Genomic DNA, 22,618 nt, shown 5'->3' with positions numbered 1-22,618 from the left:
ACAAACAGCACAAACCGTCATTCTGTTACCAAAATGTGCATCTGCACAGTTCTTCAAGTAAATGTTTTTTTGTGAAATGTTCAGTGGAAACTGGTGAAAGTAGTCCTTGTGCATAGAGCTGTATGGTTTGTTCAACTTTGCAATCATTGGTTTTTGTTTGACATACATTTTAAAGTGAAAAATTCAGCATCACTCTGTGACCATGGAATTGCCCAGAACTGAATGCAGATCTGCGTTCATTCATCAATAACTCTTTGGCTTCTTTGTTTCTCCCATGTATTTGTTAATGGATTGAACAGGAGGCAGGTTCTACATTCCCAAAACACTGGACTATTTACACCCTGCCTGAACTCAAGTTATTTGGCCACCTGCCCTGTGGCTGTGAGATATTATTATTACACTGTGTTCTCTCTTCAGGGGTACAGTAAAGAGATCAGAATGTAGATTTACACCTCCTAGAGCAGGTCCTCACGCTGACTGTGTGTAATCGGTGAGTCATGCAATGTGCTGTAGCATAGACAGATGACAGCACATTGTCATACAGAGTGGGGCATTACTGGGCAACACCGGGGCCTGCCTCATGGTTTAAAAAGGCGTCTTATCTTAACAGTAAAGGTGTTCATGCAAGAGAAACGGTCTATCAAGAGTTTGATGGTGTTGGATAAGAGAACAAGACTTGCCTTGTGGTTTACAGAGACGTGCAGAACGTGGTATTGCCTCTGTGCTTATTGAAAAACTCCTGTGGGAACTCCTTTTCCAATTGAGGCCCTGCCACTCAGACCATTGAAGAGCAACCATGGCAGAACGCGGGCAGTAAACTCATACACGCATCAAAGGCCTTTCATATGATATAACCATTCTGATCACCATTGCATGTCTTCACAATATTGAGACTAAAATGTGTTCTAATCTCGGCCCCAGAACCAAAACAGCTACTTGATTTTGGCACTGTCACAATAGTGTGTTGTAATTAGCTACCAGGGCCAAATCTAACACATGAATTGAAATGCTGCAGACTAGCCTAGTTTAGTCTAGACTCAGTCAGTGATGCTGCAGACTAGCCTAGTTTAATCTAGACTCAGTCAGTGATGCTGCAGACTAGCCTAGTTTAGTCTAGACTCAGTCAGTGATGTTGCAGACTAGCCTAGTTTAGTCTAGACTCAGTCAGTGATGTTGCAGATTAGCCTAGTTTAATCTAGACTCAGTCAGTGATGCTGCAAATTAGCCTAGTTTAGTCTAGACTCAGTCAGTGATGCTGCAGATCAGCCTAGATTCAGTCAGTGATGCTGCAGATTAGCCTAGTTTAATCTAGACTCAGTCAGTGATGCTGCAGATTAGCCTAGTTTAGTCTAGACTCAGTCAGTGATGCTGCAGATCAGCCTAGTTCAGTCTAGATTCAGTCAGTGATGCTGCAGATTAGCCTAGTTTAGTCTAGACTCAGTCAGTGATGCTGCAGATCAGCCTAGTTCAGTCTAGATTCAGTCAGTGATGCTGCAGATTAGCCTAGTTTAGTCTAGACTCAGTCAGAGATAATGATAATGACTCAGGTGTCTAAAATAGGAACCTGACCCTGGATCTTATCACCTGTTTTTTCACCTGCCCACGTCCCATATAGCCTTGCATGAGAGAAAGACAGACCACAATAAAACAGAAGCTGAAACCCTCAACTTGTATCCCATATGGAACCCCATTCCCTACATAGTGCACTACTTTTGACCAGATCCCCATGGACCCTGGTCAAAAGTAGAGCAATAAATAGAGAATGGAGTGCCATTTGGGATGCACACACCGTGGCAGCCGGCCAGGTCAGTGGTTACCTAGACCTCACCTCACCTTACCACACCCAGCTCTGCCCTGCCCCCATGTTCCCTGATCCTGGTTTACAAGGGATAAGGGGAGGCTGTGGAGAAACCTTGCAGAGTTTATGGAAACTCTTATGTTTCTTATCAGACATGTGAATGGGAGATCTGCACTGGCTGTAGGAACATTAACTCCATGTTAACACAGGTGTGGTGCAGATGCCCAAACACAGAGATGAACGGTGATGATAAAGATATTTAAGCTTTTCACACTTGAAGTAGCATAATCTTTACCTAGCAATCAATTCAGTAAAAGACAGTGTTGGGGAAGCTACTCTGAAAATATAGTTTATCAAGCTACCAATCACTTCACACTGGAAGAAGTTAAGCTACACTACAGCTACCCTTAAGAAACATATTATTTACTTAAGTAAAGTTGCTCTGAAAAAGTAGTTCACTACATCCAAACTATTTAGTGAAAAATTGTCATAGACTGCAAATTGCAAGGGCAGATCACGTTTGGGTCATACGTTAACATAGTGTGTAATTTAGCCTATTAAACAAGGAAAAGATTGCCTACGTCACCTGTATTTTATTTTCTGAAAAAAAGTAGTGTAGTAGTTAGCTAACATGGCAAAAAAGTTATTAAAACTACTGAAAACTACCTAGATTTGAATTTAGTTAAAATACCACCAAGCTACTGCACAATATAGTTAAATTACCGCAACACTGGTAAAAGGTGAAAGCAGTATTTGTTAGGGTTTCCCAGCTCTGTGAATTGTGGTCTATGAGCAGATGTCAACAACATAACATAAAGAAGACACAGCTAGACACATGCTTTTAATCATGAAAAAAATGGATACTGATATAACTACTGAATAAAACTGCCATTCAACCATGTGTAATGTGTTGTCAACTGAGTGCTGCATAGCTTGTCTCAGTAGGTCCCCTGGTGGCCAATAATGGCCTATGAGCTTTTTCCCACACTGTATTTCCAAAACGATAATTATTTTTTGAGCCTTAACGGTCGCCATATGATTGTCCAACCTGCGCGCGGGATATTTAACAGACGTAAACAAACCACGGAGAAACATGGGAGTCTAGCTAGCTAGCTAATCAATTGTTGTAGCAACTGTCATGTATATTTTGTCAACTTAACTATTAATCTACAGCAGTTATCATATTCTAACCACCCCATTGATCACCGGAGACGAGGAAAATGGTAAGTAGTTCGTTGCTAAAACGCTTGTTGTCGAAGCAGCAGTTGGTAGCTCGCTAACGTGCATAGCCAGAATGTTGAATACAATTTGATCTCACTCTATCGGTTTCCTTGGTGGTTGGTCCTTATGCAGCGCGGAATTTGAGACCCCATATCCACAATAATCCAAACTGCGAACAGACTGGTTTCTTTTTTTTTGTTTTGAATTTTACCCCTTTTTCTCCCCAATGTCGTAATGTCGTGGTATCCAATTGTTGTAGTAGCTACTATCTTGTCTCATCGCTACAACTCCCGTACGGGCTCGGGAGAGACGAAGGTTGAAAGTCATGCGTCCTCCGATACACAACCCAACCAAGCCGCACTGCTTCTTAACACAGTGCGCTTCCAACGCGGAAGCCAGCCGCGCCGGAGGAAACACCGTGCACCTGGCCACCTTGGCTAGCGCACACTGCGCCCGGCCAGGAGTCGCTGGTGCGCGATGAGACAAGGACACCCCTACCGATCAAGCCCTCCCTAACCCGGGCGACGCTAGGCCAATTGTGCGTCGCGGCCGGTTACGACAGAGCGCGAACCCAGGGACTCTGATGGCACAGCTGCGCCACCCGGGAGGCCCAGACTGGTTTTCTGAATGGTTCTCTATTTCCTCACCTGACAAATCTCTTTTGTCTCTACTTCACCTCATGCCAACAACAAAAATCCTACATGTGCACCATATATGTGCATGAGGCTTGTGGGGGAACATTTATTTTGACATAAGGAGGAGCAGAGGGAAAAGGATTTGTGACATGAAATGGTCTACTCAAATGTGTATTATGTCATGACAGAGGAGAAGCCTAGCACCAAGCCAGGTTGCCAAAAGGAAGCATGGAGGAGATTCCTCCGAGGATGAGGATTGGAATCCAGAAGAAGATGTAAGTTATGTTTGGGTTGATCAGATACTCATCCATTTTGACTATGATGTCCTACTTATATTTCACTGTCAAGCAGATAGGATAACACAACATGTTGTTTCAGACCAAAATAAGGAAGGGAGGAAATGAGAAAAGAGAAAGCTATATTTCTCCCTTCAGAAAGCCTTTGACACAGTTGACCAACCAGCCTGTATGTGTGGACAGCAATGCACACGTGAGTATGGTCATTTTGACGCATAAATGAATTTGACAAGTGTGTGGCATGTGCTTACACAAACAATCAGTATAATGCTGCTATAGACATGCCAATCATTTTGAAGTACTTTGTTCATGGATGTATTGTCTTTACAGGAAGCCTTAATTCGAAGTATTCTCTCAAAACCTTTTAAAATCCCGATCCCCAATTACACAGGTAAGTAAATATGTTAAATCAATGTTGCTACCCTAGGTCTTCTCCACATATCTCTATATGACTATCTTTAGGAACAATCTCAGTATATTATGCTAAGTAATGGATCTATCTATTACAATGGTATTGTGTTTGTTCTATAGGCTCTCTGGGGATAAGAGCACTAGGACTGAAGCGTGCGGGGGTAAGGAAGAGTCTTCACGACCCATTTGAAAACGGTGCACTGGTCCTCTATGAGCCTCCAGTGCTGAGCGCTCATGAGCTGATAAAAGCAGAGAAGTGAGTTAATCTCAATATTTAGGGAGCGATTAGAAAATGTTAATGTGAAGTCCGTAGCACAATTATGGTAGGGAGAGATTAGGAAAAACATGGTGATGTGAAGTCAATAGCTCAGCTACTGTCTCAGATCGTTATAAAGATCAGACTTTTGGTGATAACTTTGCACAAAATGACATGTTGTAGTAGAAGGTTATTAATATGTCTCTCTGTGTGCAGAGATAAACTGCCTGTACATGTTGTCGTGGATCCAGTCCTTGGAAAGGTCCTCAGACCCCATCAGAGAGAGGTACAGTCTCTTTGTAAATCTTGATACTTTTCTGTGTCCCAAATGGCACCTTTTTCCCTATATAGTGCACTAGTTTTGACCAGGGCCCAGAGCACACTTAATTGTATTTGTGTATACGTTTGTTTGTAATAACCAGATTTTGTTGTATTCTGTCAGGGAGTGAAATTCCTGTGGGACTGTGTGACCGGGAGACGTATTGCCGACTCGTATGGCTGCATCATGGCTGATGAGATGGGGCTGGGGAAAACCCTGCAGTGTATTGCCCTCATGTGGACCCTGCTGCGCCAGAGTCCTGATGCCAAGCCTGAGATAGACAAGGCCATTGTTGTTTCACCCTCCAGTTTGGTTCGTAACTGGTACAATGAGGTGGGAAAGTGGCTGGGCGGACGCATCACACCGGTGGCCATCGATGGTGGATCCAAGGAGGAGATAGACAAAAAACTAGGTAGGTTTGTTTTGACCATTAAGCATTAATCCTGTTGTGGCAATACTTTTAGCAGTGGTATGGTTGTTCCCAGGACTCCCTGGGGAAACGGTGACAATTGTTACTTAGTGGACTATTCAGGCTAAATAAATAAGAATAACGTAAACCCAGTTCAATGTTAACATTTTATGTGCTTGACAGTGAACTGGGTTTATGTGCTTGACAGTGAACTGGGTTTATGTGCTTGACAGTGAACTGGGTTTATGTGCTTGACAGTGAACTGGGTTTATGTGCTTGACAGTGAACTGGGTTTATGTGCTTGACAGTGAACTGGGTTTATGTGCTTGACAGTGAACTGGGTTTATTTGCTTGACAGTGAACTGGGTTTATTTGCTTGACAGTGAACTGGGTTTATGTGCTTGACAGTGAACTGGGTTTATGTGCTTGACAGTGAACTGGGTTTATGTGCTTGACAGTGAACTTCATGACCCAGCATGGCTTGAGGGTTCCTACTCCAATCCTGATCATTTCATACGAGACGTTCCGGCTTCATGCTGAAGTTCTACACAAAGGAAAAGTGGGACTTGTCATCTGTGATGAGGTACCTTGACGAGGAGATGTAGGCCAATATTCACAATGTGGTGCTGATCTAGGATCAGGTCCCCACTTATTAATTAAGTGGTCCTTCTGTAGCTCAGTTGGTAGAGCATGGCGCTTGTAACGCCAGGGTAGTGGGTTCGATCCCCGGGACCACCCATACGTAGAATGTATGCACACATGACTGTAAGTCGCTTTGGATAAAAGCGTCTGCTAAATGGCATATATTATTATTATTATTATTATATATTAATTACCGATCCTAGATCAGCACTCCTACTCTATGTTTTATGAACACGGGTCCTGGTTCTTAGGCTTCTGCTTAGGTTTTGGATTGATGTTATCCTCAAATGGACCATATACAAGTAGTAATAGTTGTAATATATTGTGTTCATTTCCAGATTTTATTTAACGTGGTTATGCCAATAACACCTTGTTCCTTGTGCACCCTGTAGGGTCATCGGCTGAAGAACTCTGACAACCAGACGTACCAGGCTCTGAATGCTATGAGTGCCCAGAGAAGGGTGCTTATCTCAGGCACTCCCATTCAGAATGACCTGCTGGAATACTTCAGTCTGGTGCACTTTGTCAACGCTGGTATCCTGGGTAAGCTGACACTACATGGAGGCAAATGGACAAAATTCTATAAAAAGTTGATGTGAAAATTTCTAAGGTATGTATGCTTTCTGAATAGACGGAGAGACATGTTAAATGAGGTCTGTTAGATCTCCCCTTCTCTGCCTTCTAACTGTCCTCCTGTGGTTTTTCTTTCCCTTCTCAGGAACAGCCCAGGAGTTTAAGAAGCGTTTTGAGCTCCCCATCCTGAAGGGTCGTGATGCAGACGCCAGTGACAAAGACAGGCAGGCTGGAGAGGAGAAACTCAAGGAGCTGATCAGCATTGTCAATGGGTAAACCTCACACTTTGCTGAAGACTTAATAGTTTACCTACAACACAATGGACATCTTTATGGTCATGTGTATTTTCAGACTATCTGCCTAATATATCTTAGCTTGGCTGAAGCGCAGACCCACATGGTACACAGTGAGCAAGTCGGTCGCTTTAGTCAGGCAAAACATAACTACTTAATATGTCCGGGACAATACCAGTTCGTGATACTCGTTAGTATCGTGGCAAGGAAGCAAAACATGAAACTTTAGGAAAACCAAAATCCTTATGTTGTCATCCAGACTCCCATTTTATTTATTTTCTATAGCACACTATATTTTATATACAGTAGGTTTTTAAAGGGCCAGAGTTTGGTCTGCTTAGTGTTTTAATTTTTACCATGGAAAAACTTTTGTGATACTGGTATCGTCACAGCCCTATACTTAATATTTTTCTCTCCTTGGTGGTTTTAGATGCTTGATTCGGAGAACCTCAGACATCCTCTCAAAGTATCTTCCTGTTAAGATCGAGCAGGTCGTCTGTTGCAGGTCACTCTTCCATTTTCATGTATTTTTACATTTTAAGGTTGTATTATATGTATTGATTACAACTGACCACTGGTAATGGTATTTCTGATGGTAATTAACAGGTGTGTTTAGTGTCACAAATAATGGTATCATGGTTCAACTAATTGCAAATGTATACTATAAAAATAAGTTGCTGTTGGATAGTAAACAATACCAAACAAGTCTTTGTGCAACCAAACTTCCAGAAGTAATCAAGGCACTCATTTAGTGGAAAGATTTAAAAGCCTGAATTGTTCACGGCTTAATATTTGCGTGTTCTCTGCAGGCTGACCCCCCTCCAGTCAGAGCTGTATAAACTGTTCCTGAGGCAGGCTAAGCCCTTACAGACACTGCAGCAGCAGGGCAAGATCAGTGTCTCCTCTCTGTCCTCCATCACCTCTCTCAAGAAGCTCTGTAACCGTAAGTGTCCAAACGACAACAAATCAACTGGTGCTTTCTTATATGTATTGTCTTTATTTTATTATTAGTGACGTCCTCCCATGTACATTTCTGTCCTGACACAACTTGTTGTTGTGTGTGTGGATATTCATTTGTTAGCTGTTTGGTTTTGCGTCAGTGTTTGTTGGTCTGTTGTATTGTGACTTATTTCTCCTTTGCCTCCCAGACCCGGCTCTCATCTATGATAAGTGTGTGGAGCGAGATGAGGGCTTCGATGGGGCCCTGAATCTCTTCCCTACAGGATACTCCACCAAGGCTGTGGAGCCACAGCTTTCTGGTAAGAACACATTATTTCCATTTTGGAAGGATTAGGGACAGGTAACACTTAGATCTCGCAGATATAATTCATTACATTATCCCCTTATAAATAAGCAATAAGGCCTGAGGAGTGTGGTATATTGCTAATATTCTGCTGTTCTTACGCACAATGTAACGCGGAGTGCTTGGACACAACCCTTAGCCATGGTACATTGGCCATATACCACAAACCCCAGAGGTGGCTTATTGCTATTATAAACTGGTTACAAACAAAAAAAAGTGTTATACCAATGGTATACAGTCTGATATACCACGGCTTTCAGCCAATCAGCATTCAGGGCTTGAACAACCTGATTTTATAATGAATTCTAATCACTCCATTGTTAATATGGGATCTATAATGACGTTGATCTTTACTCCAGGTAAAATGCTGGTTCTGGACTATATCCTGGCCATGACCAGAAGCACCACCAGTGACAAAGTGGTGTTGGTCTCCAACTACACACAAACACTGGACCTCTTTGAGAAGCTTTGTCGAACTCGAAGGTAAGAAAGGAACTGACACAGGAGCTGTCACATCCATTGTTTTCAGTTATTCTTGAAAATGAACTTTGAGAATGGAAAGAAACCACTTTCTTCTTTTGATCAGATACCTCTACGTTCGGCTTGATGGCACAATGTCCATCAAGAAGAGAGCAAAGATAGTGGAGAGGTTCAACAGCCCATCTGTAGGTAGTGAACATGTTGTAAATGGCATCTTGCTATAAGAGTTTGTTTGATCACAAGTATTTCCATGACATCTCTCTCACTCAGAGCCCAGAGTTCATATTTATGCTGAGCAGCAAAGCTGGGGGGTGTGGCCTGAATCTGATTGGTGCTAATCGCCTGGTGATGTTTGACCCTGACTGGAACCCAGCCAATGATGAGCAGGCCATGGCTCGAGTCTGGAGAGACGGACAGAAAAAGACCTGCTACATCTACAGACTGCTTTCAGTGAGTAGAACAGAGAATGACTAGAGTATCATACTGAAAAGTGGTGTCAATTCATTCAATTTATATCGCTTTTCCAAGTGCTTGGGGAGGGAGGGGAGACTCGCCTTGGTATGGAGCATGGTGGTATTAGCAATTGAACTATCAAAATGGTGTTTTACGTCACGTGTATGACTGACAGTTGCTCTGTGTGAATGTGTGTTCCTGCAGACAGGGACAATTGAGGAGAAGATCCTTCAGAGGCAGGCCCATAAGAAGGCTCTGAGCAGCTGTGTGGTGGACGAAGAGCAGGATGTGGAGAGACACTTCTCTCTGGGGGAGCTACGAGAACTCTTTCATCTCAGTGAGGAGACCACCAGTGACACGCATGACAGGTACACACACACACACGACCGGTACAAACGCAGTTCGCAGCAGTAGGCAGAGCCCATTGACAGTAATTTAAAGATGGTTGCGGCCAATTCTTGGATGTCGTTACATCCTCCCTCTTTGGAAGAGTTCACTAATGTTAACTATTCTGTCTCCTGTGCCCCTGCCAGGTTCCGCTGTCGGCGCTGTGTGAATGGGCGACAGGTGCGGCCCCCTCCTGAGGACTCTGATTGTACCTGTGACCTGTCCCAGTGGCAACACTGCTCTGACAAGAGGGGCCTGAGAGACCCCATACTGCAGGCCTCCTGGGACGCTGCCATCTCCTTCGTCTTCCACCAGCGCTCCCACGAGGACCAGAGAGGGGTCGTGTGACAGCCAGGTGGTCTGAGACAACCAGGAGTCATGGTATTTGACGAGAGGGCATAGCCCTGAACCAAGGACGGCCAACCAGCACGTAGGAGCAATGTTACTGGACAAGAGGGCCCAGGAAAACTGTCTGTGCTGTCTGGAATCCTTGGGATGTCCGTACCCTAAACCGCTACCCCTTTTAAATTTCAATGTGGTAGGGATGTCCCAAGGACCCAGGATTGCACAGACACTAGGAAAACAGACATGCTATCTTATGATGGGAATACTACTTATCGTGATGGATTCACGGCTGAATTCCCCCATACTCTTTATAGGGGTGTGTAACAGAGTAATAACCATATTGAAGACCATTTTCTTCTTATGAAAGGCAACCCTACCTGCAATTGTCCACACATCTCTCTTTACAGTCTTTTGGTTTGTACCCACAGTGTAAATGTTATTGTTTTCTGTTCAATCGTATACTTTTTTCCCCCCTTGATAATGAAAATGTTTTGTGAAGAACTGACAATTTCACTAATGTCAGGATTTATTGAACCAGGACAAGTGTTAGCAATTCAACAAACAAGATATTAACAAAACAATGATTTAAGGGCTGCAAATGCTGCATTAAACATGACAATATGTCAACAATAACATAGATGCTGAGTAAAGGGTAACAGACAAACATCGGTGAGCTGAACAATATAAAGGAAATGGTGCATTTTTGTTATTTTTCACACAATTAGGATACAAAGTTCATTATTATTTCACAATTTGAAATGCCAAATAAGGCCACTTATTATTATTATTTTTGACTTTAGGCATGCAACAGTCTTGACTAGGGTTGTAAAGGAAGGGTATACTACTGGATGTATTTCCAGTTTACCAGTGAACTACCAGAATGTTGGAGGATTCTACGTAATCTAATCTATCAAGACAGCTAGTGGCACTTTTGCGTATTTAAGACTTGTACAGGTGCATAATAACCTCTGTCCCTTTGTGTGGCCTTACCACATGTAAAATATTTTATAGAGTGACAGTTGTAAAACATTATCCTAAATATAAACCATTGGTGTTTAATATGAGGGTTTCAGCATGAAATATATATATTTTTTACGAAGTCTATATTTACAGTATTTCTTGCCAATGTTTGAGTCTAACTGGCGGCAGTTGTGAAACAAATCAGTGGGAAGAGTTGCAGAGTTAACTGAAAATAATGACATTGATGAGTAGATGCTTCTCCAACCCCCATTAATTAGGCTATTTTCTCTTGAACCATGTGGTCTCTGTAGTAGAAACTCATGGGCACATTAATATATATCAGCAAAAAAAGAAACTGTCAACTGCGTTTAATTTCATCGAGCTTAATGTGTAAATATTTGTATGAACATAAGATTCAACAACTGAGGCAAACTGAACAAGTTCCACAGATATGTGACTAAAAGAAATGGAATAATATGTCCCTGAACAAAGGGGAGGTCAAAATCAAAAGTAACAGTATCTGGTGTGGCCACCAGCTGCATTAAGTACTGCAGTGCATCTCCTCATGGACTGCACCAGATTTGCCAGTTCTTGCTGTGAGATGTTACCCCACTCTTCCACCAAGGCACCTGCAAGTTCTCTGACATTTCTGGGGGGAATGGCCCTAGCCCTCACCCTCAGATCCAACAGGTCCCAGATGTGCTCAATGGGATTGAGATCTGGGCTCTTTGCTGGGCATGGCAGAACACTGACATTCCTGTCTTGCAGGAAATCATGCACAGAACTAGCAGTATGGCTGATGGCATTGTCATGCTGTAGGGTCATGTTAGGATGAGCCTGCAGGTAGGGCACCACATGAGGGAGGAGGATGTCTTCCCTGTAACGCACAGTGCTGAGATTGCCTGCAATGACAACAAGCTCAGTTTGATGATGCTGTGACACACGTCCCCAGACCATGACGGACCCTCCACCTCCAAATCAATCCCGCTCCAGAGTACAGGTCCTCAGTATAACGCTCATTCCTTCGACGATAAACGCGAATCCGACCATCCCTGGTGAAACAAAACCACAACTTGTCAGTGAAGAGCACTTTTTGCCAGTCCTGTCTGGTCCAGCATCGGTGGGTTTGTGCCCATAGGTGACGTTGTTGCCGGTGATGTCTGGTGAGGACCTGCCTTACAACAGGCCTACAAGCCCTCAGTTCAGCCTCTCTCAGGCTTTGCGGACAGTCTGAGCACTGATGAAAGGATAGTGCGTTCCTTTTGTAACTCGTGCAGTTGTTGCCATCCTGTACCTGTCCCGCAGGTGTGATGTTCGGATGTACCGATCCTGTGCAGGTGTTGTAACACGGTCTGCCACTGCGAGGACGATCTGCTGTCCGTCCTGTCTCCCTGTAGTGCTGTCTTAGGCATCTCACAGTACGGACATTGCAATGTATTGCCCTGGCCACATCTGCAGTCCTCATGCCTCCTTGCAGCATGCCTAAGGCACGTTCACACATGAGCAGGGAGGGACCCTGGGCATCTTTCTTTTGGTGTTTTTCAGAGTCAGTAGAAAGGCCTCTTTTAGTGTCCTAAGTTTTCTTAAATGTGACCTTAATTGCCTACCGTCTGTAAACTGTTAGTGTCTTACCGACCATTCCACAGGTGCATGTTCATTAACTGTTTATGGTTCATTGAACATGCATGAGAAACAGTGTTTAAACCCTTTACAATGAAGATATCTTTGAAAGACAGGGTCCTGAAAAAGGGATGTTTCTTTTTTTGATGAGTTTATTTATATATACACATATAATCATACTAAATTTACATTATCCATTAAAAGTTAATGTTAATCCAGGACTAGGCTTAATCTGGGTCTGGGAATCTATACTGAAATGCTAGGTTATCAGTCACCTGAGTGGTGTGTGGGTCGGGGGTCCTTCTGTAGCTCAGTTGGTAGAGCATGGCGCTTGTAACGCCAGGGTAGTGGGTTCGATTCCCGGGACCACCCATACGTAGAATGTATGCACACATGACTGTAAATCGCTTTGGATAAAAGCGTCTGCAAAATGGCATATTATTATTATTATTCTCATTGGGACTTTGTGGAACTCTGCTACAGAATGCATCTCTATGGAGAATGACCTGAGGGGTTAAGAGGACATTATAATATTTGGTGCCAGCTGTAATAAAATAATAAAAAAACATAATATACACTACATGGCCAAAAGTATGTAGACAGCCCCTTCAAATTAGTACGTTCTACTATTTCAGCCACACAGCCATGTAATCTCCATAGACAAACATTGGCAGTAGAAGGGCCTTACTGAAGAGCTCAGTGACTTTCAACTCGGCACAGTAATCGAATGCCACCTTTCCAACAAGTCAGTTCGTCAAATGTATGCCCTGCTAGAGCTTCCCTGGTCAACTGTAAGTGCTGTTATTGTTAAGTGGAAATGTCTAGGAGCAACAGCGGCTCAGCCACAAAGTGGTAGGCCACACGAGCTCACAGAACGGGATCGCTGACGCGTGAGAGTTCCAAACTGCCTCTGGAAACAACGTCAGCACAAGGACTGTTCGTCGGTAGCTTTATGAAATGGGTTTCCATGGCCGAGCAGCAGCACAAAAGCCAAAGACCACCATACGCAATGTCAAGTGTCGGCTGGAGTTGTGTAAAGCTCGTCACCATTGGTGCAGTGGAAACACTTCTCTGGAGTGATGAATCACGCTCCACCATCTGGCAGTCTGATGGACGAATCTGGGATTAGTGGATGCCAGGAGAACGCTACCTGCCCGAATGCATAGTGCCAACTGTAAAGTTTGGTGAAGGAGGAATAATGGTCTGGGGCTGTTTTTCATGGTTCGGGGTAGGCCCCTTAGTTCGAGTGAAGGGAAATTGTAACGCTACAGCATACAATGACATCAGATGATTCTGTGCTTCCAACTTTGTGGCAACAGTTTGGGGAAGGAGCTTTTTCCTGTTTCAGGATGACGATGCCCCCGTGTACAAAGCGAGGTCCATACAGAAATGGTTTGTTGAGATCGGTGTGGAAGAACTTGACTGGCCTGCACAGAGCCCTGACCTCAACCCCATCTTACACCTTTGGGATGTTCGGCTGCGAGCCAGGCCAAATCGCACATCAGTGCCTGACCTCACTAATGCTCTTGTGGCTGAATGGAAGCAAGTCCCCGTGACAATATTCCAACATCTAGTAGAAAGCCTTCCCAGAAGAGGAGGCTGTTATAGCAGAAAAGGGGGACCAACTCCATATTAATTCCTATGATTTTGGAATGAGATGTTTGACGAGCAGGTGTCCACATACTTTATAATAATAACAAATTGTTAATTAAGATATTTAGACTTTTATAATTGTAACCTATTAAGGAATAGTCACTGAGGCTCAGTAAATCTGAATTTCTTCACTGGACCAAGTACAATTAATTGACTAATTAGGGTTGGGTACTAGCCAATTCATGTATTGTAAATGCATTTACAAACACACCACAATTAGCTAAAATAGCTGAGAGCCACTTACCAATAGTTAAATAAAGTAAAAAAATAAAAAAGCTTTCTTGTGATGACTGACAGTTGAGGCATATCTTCTTCAAGCATAGGTTGGTAGCACCTTATTAAATGGAAAAGTGACCAATTCGGAACATTTTGGCGAACTCCTGGCAGACTTGATACAAGCTATTGTATAATGATGTAATTCTTCACTGGATCGGTCTGAACCTTTGCACACACTGCTGTCATTTTGTGGACAACACCTAGATTACGCCTATAATCCTTTCTCAATGTATGGCTTTTCTCTTGCTTTCTCTAGCAAGATGATGGAACAAAAAAAATAAACACTTTTTTTTGTTTGTATTATCTTTAACCAGGTCTAATGTGTTATTCTCCTACATTAATTTCACATCTCCACAAACTTCAGTGTTTCCTTTCAAACGGTATCAAGAATGTGCATATCCTGGCATCAGGTCATGAGCTTCAGGCAGTTCGATTTGGGTATGTCATTTTAGGAGAAAATGGGAAAAAGGGGTCTAGTCCTTGGCAAGGACAGACTCGTGGTAATGGCTGGAGCAGAGTAGTGGAATGATATCAAACACATGGGTTCAATGAATTTCACCACTGAATACCTCAAAATAGCTAACTAGTTTGCCACTTAATTGTAAAATATCTCTTCATCAAATTGATGTTTTGTGGACGTCCGGTTAGTCCTTTCTGTCCAATCGCACCAACCGCGGGTGTGTAGCTTGAACCGCATGCGCAGATTTGTACCAGTCAAAATCCTCAGCGGTTTATTTGGCTAACAAGTGAATACTTCTTCGTATTTTAACTTTTCTTAGTGGTTAGACATGGCCGCTAGATATGATAGAGCTATAACAGTATTTTCCCCCGATGGACACCTGTTTCAAGTGGAATATGCACAAGAGGCTGTGAAAAAAGGCTCTACTGCGGTGAGTGTTATTACTACTAGCTAAGTTAGCTAGCTAGCCAATTTAGCAAGGCTAACGTTATCTTTAGTTACTTTTCACTCTTTCGCATTTGTCATAACGTTACTTCATTTGCTTTGTGAATTTGAGCTGACAATTGATAGCTGAATTAGCTAGATAAGATGATTATTCAATATAGTTAACTTGCTAACAACGAGATACACATTCAGCGGGGACAGCATGACTTGCATGTAATTGCTAACCTACCAACTAGCCCAGCTAGCTAGCAAACAGGTTTTGTTCAACGGTGTCTTTATTGCAGTCGCAATGCGCATTTCAGAACATGGTAATATGCTGACTAACAATTGTTATTTTGTGCAGGTGGGCATCAGAGGGAAAGACATTGTCGTTTTGGGTGTTGAGAAAAAGTCTGTAGCTAAACTCCAAGAGGAGAGGACTGTACGCAAGATATGTGCACTTGATGATCATGTCTGTATGGCATTTGCAGGTAAGACCATCCATTTACTCACACACCCAGTCCTAACCACCTGTTATCAGTCTGATTCGCCTAGTTAGCTAGTTTTTATTGAGCCTTGCTGTAGTTCTCACTGGTTTTCAATATACTTTGATTTGATTTCAGATGCAGAACTGGTTTTGTTAGTCGAAAAGCAGGTATTTTGTGTCAGTTTTGAGTAAAAGGCCTGATGTAGAATGTTGTCCCTCTCTTCTGTCCTTCCAGGTCTGACGGCCGATGCTCGTATCGTTATCAACAGAGCCAGGGTGGAGTGTCAGAGCCACCGGCTTACTGTAGAGGACCCTGTTACTGTGGAGTATATCACACGCCACATTGCCACACTCAAACAGGTAGACTGCATGCAAAACACACTGGTATGAACATGCTTCACTGCCATAGAAATGAATGTTTCTTGGTAGTGGTAGTCATCCTGGTTTCATTCAGTTTTTTTCCATTGGGTGCCTAATGAACATGATCCAGGCAGTCTCTCACACAGTCAAACCCATTGTGTAAGTGTGTGTCTCTCTCTTTTATCCCCCCTTCAGCGCTACACACAGAGTAATGGACGCAGACCCTTCGGTATCTCTGCTTTGATCGTGGGCTTCGACAACGATGGAACCCCACGACTCTACCAAACGGACCCATCTGGAACATATCATGCCTGGAAGGTGTGTAACACTGTCCTCTCTCTTATGCATAGTAGATCACACTCTGCTATCCTGCTAAATGGGTAGAAAACATAACACACAGGCCCGCACACTAATGCTGGCATTATCCAATCTGTTTGGTGAATTTTTCACTTTGGGGGTGTGGTTTATTCTTAGTGTTCCATTTTCTATGTGTAACCTCTCTCGACCTTCTCCCCTGCAGGCCAATTCTATCGGTCGCAGTGCAAAGACTGTTCGGGAGTTTCTGGAGAAGAACTACACAGACGAGGCCATCGCTACTGACAACGAGGCTATAAAGCTGGCCATCAAAGCCCTGCTGGAGGTAGGCTAACATAAGGCACTAACATTTGCTTGATTCACACTAGAAGACCAAAAAGGCAAGCTGTACTAGGCTGGCCTGATTAATATAATAATAATATAATAATATATGCCATTTAGCAGACGCTTTTATCCAAAGCGACTTACAGTCATGTGTGCATACATTCTACGTATGGGTGGTCCCGGGGATCGAACCCACTACCCTGGCGTTACAAGCGCCATGCTCTACCAACTGAGCTACAGAAGTATTACCCATCTACCATAGTTTCTGGAAATGAAAATAGCTGAGCCGGGAACAATATGGTTAATGTTGACCCTATAATGTGAATTGGGCAACTAAGTCACTAATGGTGTTGATGGTAAATGAACATGCTTACCTCCTGACCCTATGTTTACAGGTTGTTCAGTCAGGAGGAAAGAACATTGAGCTGGCAGTGATCAGGAGGAATCAGCCACTGAAGGTACACACACAAACACTAAAAGCAGTTAACTGAACAATTCATTCTCATTTGAAATCATTACTAATTCCCTGTTTTGTACATCTTTATCAGCTTTTGGAGTCTAAAGAAATTGAAACCCTTGTGGCTGAAATCGAGAAGGAGAAAGAGGAGGAGGCAGAGAAAAAGAAGCCGAAAAAATCTACATAAATCAAACTAGTCTGTCACATGACCTGTTTTCAGTTTGTGTGAGGATAGGCTTCAATAAGGGTGAACACAAACACCCCCTTTATCCTAGACACAGAATCGTCTCCATTTTATATATTTTGTTGTAGTGTGGCTACTACTGTTATGTTAGCACATTATTCTGACCCTGAACTGAAGCATTGGACTCAAATAATGCTTTTATAAATTGAACCTTGAATAATAAAGATTGTGATTTTATTTTTGACTGCTCAAAGGGGTATCATTACCATGTTGTAAAATATCTGTTACTCATAGGCATTGTTGACCTAATGGGATAATGAGATGTGAGTGCAGTGCATTCTTATTTGCTTACATAGGAAATAGAATAGAACCAAGAGATGCAAGTTTTCATTATGGATGATTGCAAATAGTACTTGCATTGGGCAATTTAGTTTTGTATTGGGCCAGTAACCGAAAGCAAGGCACTTAGCCCTAATGCTCTGGATAAGAGCATCTTAAATTACTCAAATGTAAATGTGCTGTAGCCTAACTTTTGTGTGCAAATAATGGGTGTACACAGTATTTCCAGAACTGATGTAGTGAAATTGAGTATAGTTCAACCTTTAGGGATGCTTGGCTTCGAGGCAGCATTTATTCTCCGGGAAACACCGGTATCGCGTGCAGGTGGCTCATTTCTGCGTCATCGCGTAAACCAGCCAATGAGAGTACAGTATAACAATCCCTCGCGCTTTCAGAGCGCAGTGCAGACTCCGCATGCACGCTCCACATGGCTATAAACTCATGGTCACTTGCTGGGCGCGTGGGTTTGAAGATGAATGAACACGACTAAGGTTAAACCTGCTACTTTTCATGTTTTTCTGTGATTCCTAGACTGGCATTTCCAACAATTCACTAAACCTGTTCCACTTGCTGTTTATTGGTGGTGCTCGTCAGTTGCCCGCTAACTAGCGACAAAAAGCAACTACCAAAGGATTGCTATGGTGAGGTCATATGAGAGATATTGCAAACTTAAGTTATTGTATGTTTCAACTTAGATTTCAAAGTCATGCCTACCACCGAAAACTCCGCAAATGAAACTCCAAATCAGGCAGAGAAAAGTGCCTCCCCGGCAAACAGTGGCAGTGGAACCGCGAATATCTCGGACACTATTGTGCAGGTGGGAGCGACAGTCAAAGCCCCGACACCTTCTGCCAGTTGCCCTGCAATACCCGCCTTCATTTCGAAAGGTATAACGAAAGACCCTGCCCAAACCCAGCCACAGAACGCAAATAATAGATCCAGTGCCACCCAGCTTCCGTTGTCCGTGATGCATGTTGCACCTACTACCGCAACCGTGACTGTCGCACCTGTCCAGGCCAGCACTCAACCGGTCACGTCATCCACAACCATAAAGTCAGTCATGAGCAACCTGCCTCCAACGGTGGTCATGATAACCACGGGACTGAGACCCATTTCTCCAATGGCTGCGGGACCGAGAGTGAGCTCTCCAACGGTGACCATGAGCGCACAGCCACCAGTGCGCATGAGCTCTCCTTTGGGACCAGCGGTGACTCGAGTTGCCACCGCGACCCAGGCACCGGGGAAGGCTGCAGTGATAGCCATACCAAGACCAACAACTTTTCAGCAACCAGCTGCATCGATCAGACCTCCACAGACCACGTCTGTCCAGCTTCCAGCCAACTTTCATATCCCGCCAGGTGAGTGCCTGACCATGCATCACCTGGAACTGATTGAAAGCAAAATGGAGGGAGGTAGGAGTAGTGATATTGGAGAAAAAAAGTGCAAATGAGGTTGTGGATCTTTCTTGGGTCATCTTTCCTCAATTCCTCACAACCACTCAGCTCCTTCTCAAACCTAATTGGAGAAGTTCCAAGGTCCCCCCCCTTGGACCTTCTCCTCAATGCATTTTGAGGAGGAGAGAGGAAACAATGAATCAATGAAAGATTAGCTGGCAAAGTGTGTAGAGGTCGTCTTAAGGGGCACTTTTTAACATAGACACTGTTCTGTCGACAGGTATGGTGCTCATCCGTAGTGACAGTGGCCAACTGATGCTGGTGTCCCAACAAGCTTTGGCTGCAGCCCAGGGCCTCGCAGCCAGAGCTCCTGGCACTGGGACCTCTCCTAGCCCTAGGCCACCAACCACACAGGTGTGTGTGTGTGTGTGTGTGTGTGTGTGTGTGTGTGTGAAACTGTGACGGGTGTCTTATCATACTATGTACCTACCTGGAAGATGAATGTGTGTGTTAGGGCTGTAACTGTGTGTTGGGGCTGTAACTGTGTGTGTGTGTGTGTGTGTGTGTGTGTGTGTGTGTTGGGGCTGTAACTGTGTGTGTGTGTGTTGGGGCTGTAACTGTGTGTGTGTGTGTGTGTGTGTGTGTGTGTTGGGGCTGTAACTGTGTGTGTGTGTGTTGGGGCTGTAACTGTGTGTGTGTGTGTGTGTGTGTGTGTGTTGGGGCTGTAACTGTGTGTGTGTGTGTTGGGGCTGTAACTGTGTGTGTGTGTGTGTGTGTGTGTGTGTTGGGGCTGTAACTGTGTGTGTGTGTGTTGGGGCTGTAACTGTGTGTGTGTGTGTGTGTGTTGGGGCTGTAACTGTGTGTGTGTGTGTTGGGGCTGTAACTGTGTGTGTGTGTTGGGGCTGTAACTGTGTGTGTGTGTGTTGGGGCTGTAACTGTGTGTGTGTGTGTTGGGGCTGTAACTGTGTGTGTGTGTGTTGGGGCTGTAACTGTGTGTGTGTGTGTGTGTTGGGGCTGTAACTGTGTGTGTGTGTGTGTGTTGGGGCTGTAACTGTGTGTGTGTGTGTGTGTGTTGGGGCTGTAACTGTGTGTGTGTGTGTGTGTTGGGGCTGTAACTGTGTGTGTGTGTGTGTGTTGGGGCTGTAACTGTGTGTGTGTGTGTTGGGGCTGTAACTGTGTGTGTGTGTGTGTTGGGGCTGTATAACTGTGTGTGTGTGTGTGTTGGGGCTGTATAACTGTGTGTGTGTGTGTGTTGGGGCTGTATAACTGTGTGTGTGTGTGTGTTGGGGCTGTATAACTGTGTGTGTGTGTGTGTTGGGGCTGTATAACTGTGTGTGTGTGTGTGTGTGTTGGGGCTGTATAACTGTGTGTGTGTGTGTGTGTGTTGGGGCTGTATAACTGTGTGTGTGTGTGTGTTGGGGCTGTAACTGTGTGTGTGTGTGTTGGGGCTGTAACTGTGTGTGTTGGGGCTGTAACTGTGTGTGTGTGTTGGGGCTGTAACTGTGTGTGTGTGTTGGGGCTGTAACTGTGTGTGTGTGTTGGGGCTGTAACTGTGTGTGTGTGTTGGGGCTGTAACTGTGTGTGTGTGTGTTGGGGCTGTAACTGTGTGTGTGTGTTGGGGCTGTAACTGTGTGTGTGTGTTGGGGCTGTAACTGTGTGTGTGTGTGTGTTAGGGCTGTAACTGTGTGTGTGTGTGTGTTGGGGCTGTAACTGTGTGTGTGTGTGTGTGTTGGGGCTGTAACTGTGTGTGTGTGTTGGCTGTAACTGTGTGTGTGTGTTGGGGCTGTAACTGTGTGTGTGTGTTGGGGCTGTAACTGTGTGTGTGTGTTGGGGCTGTAACTGTGTGTGTGTGTTGGGGCTGTAACTGTGTGTGTGTGTGTTGGGGCTGTAACTGTGTGTGTGTGTGTTGGGGCTGTAACTGTGTGTGTTGGGGCTGTAACTGTGTGTGTGTGTGTTGGGGCTGTAACTGTGTGTGTGTGTGTTGGGGCTGTAACTGTGTGTGTGTGTGTTGGGGCTGTAACTGTGTGTGTTGGGGCTGTAACTGTGTGTGTTGGGGCTGTAACTGTGTGTGTGTGTGTTGGGGCTGTAACTGTGTGTGTGTGTGTTAGGGCTGTAACTGTGTGTGTGTGTGTGTGTTAGGGCTTTAACTGTGTGTGTGTGTGTGTGTTAGGGCTTTAACTGTGTGTGTGTGTGTGTGTTAGGGCTTTAACTGTGTGTGTGTGTGTGTTAGGGCTTTAACTGTGTGTGTGTGTGTGTGTTAGGGCTTTAACTGTGTGTGTGTGTGTGTGTGTGTGTGTGTGTGTGTGTGTGTGTGTGTGTGTGTGTGTGTGTGTGTGTGTGTGTGTGTTAGGGCTTTAACTGTGTGTGTGTGTGTTAGGGCTTTAACTGTGTGTGTGTGTGTTAGGGCTTTAACTGTGTGTGTGTGTGTTAGGGCTTTAACTGTGTGTGTGTGTGTGTGTATGTTAGGGCTGTAACTGTGTGTGTGTGTGTTAGGGCTTTAACTGTGTGTGTGTGTGTTAGGGCTTTAACTGTGTGTGTGTGTGTTAGGGCTTTAACTGTGTGTGTGTGTGTGTGTATGTTAGGGCTGTAACTGTGTGTGTGTGTGTGTTAGGGCTGTAAATGTGTGTGTTAGGGCTGTGTATGTATGTGTGTGTGTGTGTGTGTGTTAGGGCTGTAACTGTGTGTGTGTGTGTGTGTTGGGGCTGTATAACTGTGTGTGTTGGGGCTGTAACTGTGTGTGTGTGTGTTGGGGCTGTAACTGTGTGTGTGTGTGTTGGGGCTGTAACTGTGTGTGTTGGGGCTGTAACTGTGTGTGTGTGTGTGTTGGGGCTGTAACTGTGTGTGTGTGTTGGGGCTGTAACTGTGTGTGTGTGTTGGGGCTGTAACTGTGTGTGTGTGTTGGGGCTGTAACTGTGTGTGTGTGTTGGGGCTGTAACTGTGTGTGTGTGTTGGGGCTGTAACTGTGTGTGTGTGTGTTGGGCTGTAACTGTGTGTGTGTGTAACTGTGTGTGTTGTGTTAGGGCTGTAACTGTGTGTGTGTGTGTTGGGGCTGTAACTGTGTGTGTGTGTGTTGTAACTGGGGCTGTAACTGTGTGTGTGTGTGTGGGGCTGTAACTGTGTGTGTGTGTTGGGGCTGTAACTGTGTGTGTGTGTTGGGGGCTGTAACTGTGTGTGTGTGTGTTGGGGCTGTAACTGTGTGTGTGTGTGTGGGGCTGTAACTGTGTGTGTGTGTTGGGGCTGTAACTGTGTGTGTGTGTGTGTTGGGGCTGTAACTGTGTGTGTGTGTGTGTTGGGGCTGTAACTGTGTGTGTGTGTGTTGGGGCTGTAACTGTGTGTGTGTGTGTTGGGGCTGTAACTGTGTGTGTGTGTTGGGGCTGTAACTGTGTGTGTGTGTGTTGGGGCTGTAACTGTGTGTGTGTGTGTTGGGGCTGTAACTGTGTGTGTGTGTGTTGGGGCTGTAACTGTGTGTGTGTGTGTTGGGGCTGTAACTGTGTGTGTGTGTGTTGGGGCTGTAACTGTGTGTGTGTGTGTGTGTGTTGGGGCTG

At 44.5% G+C, this 22,618-nt stretch overlaps 3 protein-coding genes across 6 annotated transcripts in view; all 3 read left to right on the top strand.

Annotated features, from left to right (window-relative positions):
* Window positions 1-2,860: 2,860 nt before the first annotated feature.
* rad54l (RAD54 like) lies at window positions 2,861-10,603 on the top strand. Its single transcript, XM_046300386.1, has 18 exons — window positions 2,861-3,021; window positions 3,843-3,929; window positions 4,033-4,143; window positions 4,281-4,341; window positions 4,482-4,617; window positions 4,834-4,903; window positions 5,060-5,348; window positions 5,804-5,928; window positions 6,380-6,530; window positions 6,706-6,832; window positions 7,284-7,358; window positions 7,663-7,796; window positions 8,002-8,112; window positions 8,516-8,639; window positions 8,743-8,821; window positions 8,907-9,086; window positions 9,294-9,457; window positions 9,623-10,603. Exons 1-18 carry the CDS (start codon window positions 3,019-3,021, stop codon window positions 9,822-9,824), a joined length of 2,229 nt encoding a protein of 742 aa, XP_046156342.1. The 5' UTR covers window positions 2,861-3,018; the 3' UTR covers window positions 9,825-10,603.
* Window positions 10,604-14,996: 4,393 nt separating this feature from the next.
* LOC123996743 (proteasome subunit alpha type-7-like) lies at window positions 14,997-17,577 on the top strand. Its single transcript, XM_046300388.1, has 7 exons — window positions 14,997-15,220; window positions 15,578-15,704; window positions 15,936-16,060; window positions 16,256-16,378; window positions 16,581-16,700; window positions 17,095-17,157; window positions 17,248-17,577. Exons 1-7 carry the CDS (start codon window positions 15,119-15,121, stop codon window positions 17,341-17,343), a joined length of 756 nt encoding a protein of 251 aa, XP_046156344.1. The 5' UTR covers window positions 14,997-15,118; the 3' UTR covers window positions 17,344-17,577.
* A 502-nt stretch (window positions 17,578-18,079) lies between these two features.
* The window catches only part of taf4b (TAF4B RNA polymerase II, TATA box binding protein (TBP)-associated factor), a 33,045-nt gene continuing 28,506 nt past the window's right edge, over window positions 18,080-22,618 (top strand). For 3 of the 4 annotated variants that reach the window (XM_046300381.1, XM_046300384.1, XM_046300383.1), the window contains exons 1-2: window positions 18,080-19,037; window positions 19,354-19,487. In XM_046300381.1, coding sequence (XP_046156337.1) covers window positions 18,386-19,037; window positions 19,354-19,487 — 786 coding nt within the window. In that variant the 5' untranslated portion in view covers window positions 18,080-18,385. The remainder of the gene's footprint in view (window positions 19,038-19,353; window positions 19,488-22,618) is intronic. The other variant, XM_046300382.1, reaches the window with a different exon arrangement.

Source organism: Oncorhynchus gorbuscha, linkage group LG15 (assembly GCF_021184085.1).
Source record: "Oncorhynchus gorbuscha isolate QuinsamMale2020 ecotype Even-year linkage group LG15, OgorEven_v1.0, whole genome shotgun sequence".
In the NCBI taxonomy this organism is placed as follows: Eukaryota; Metazoa; Chordata; class Actinopteri; order Salmoniformes; family Salmonidae; genus Oncorhynchus; species Oncorhynchus gorbuscha.
Note: the sequence above shows the minus strand (reverse complement) of the source record. Positions and strands in the feature narration are given on the sequence as shown.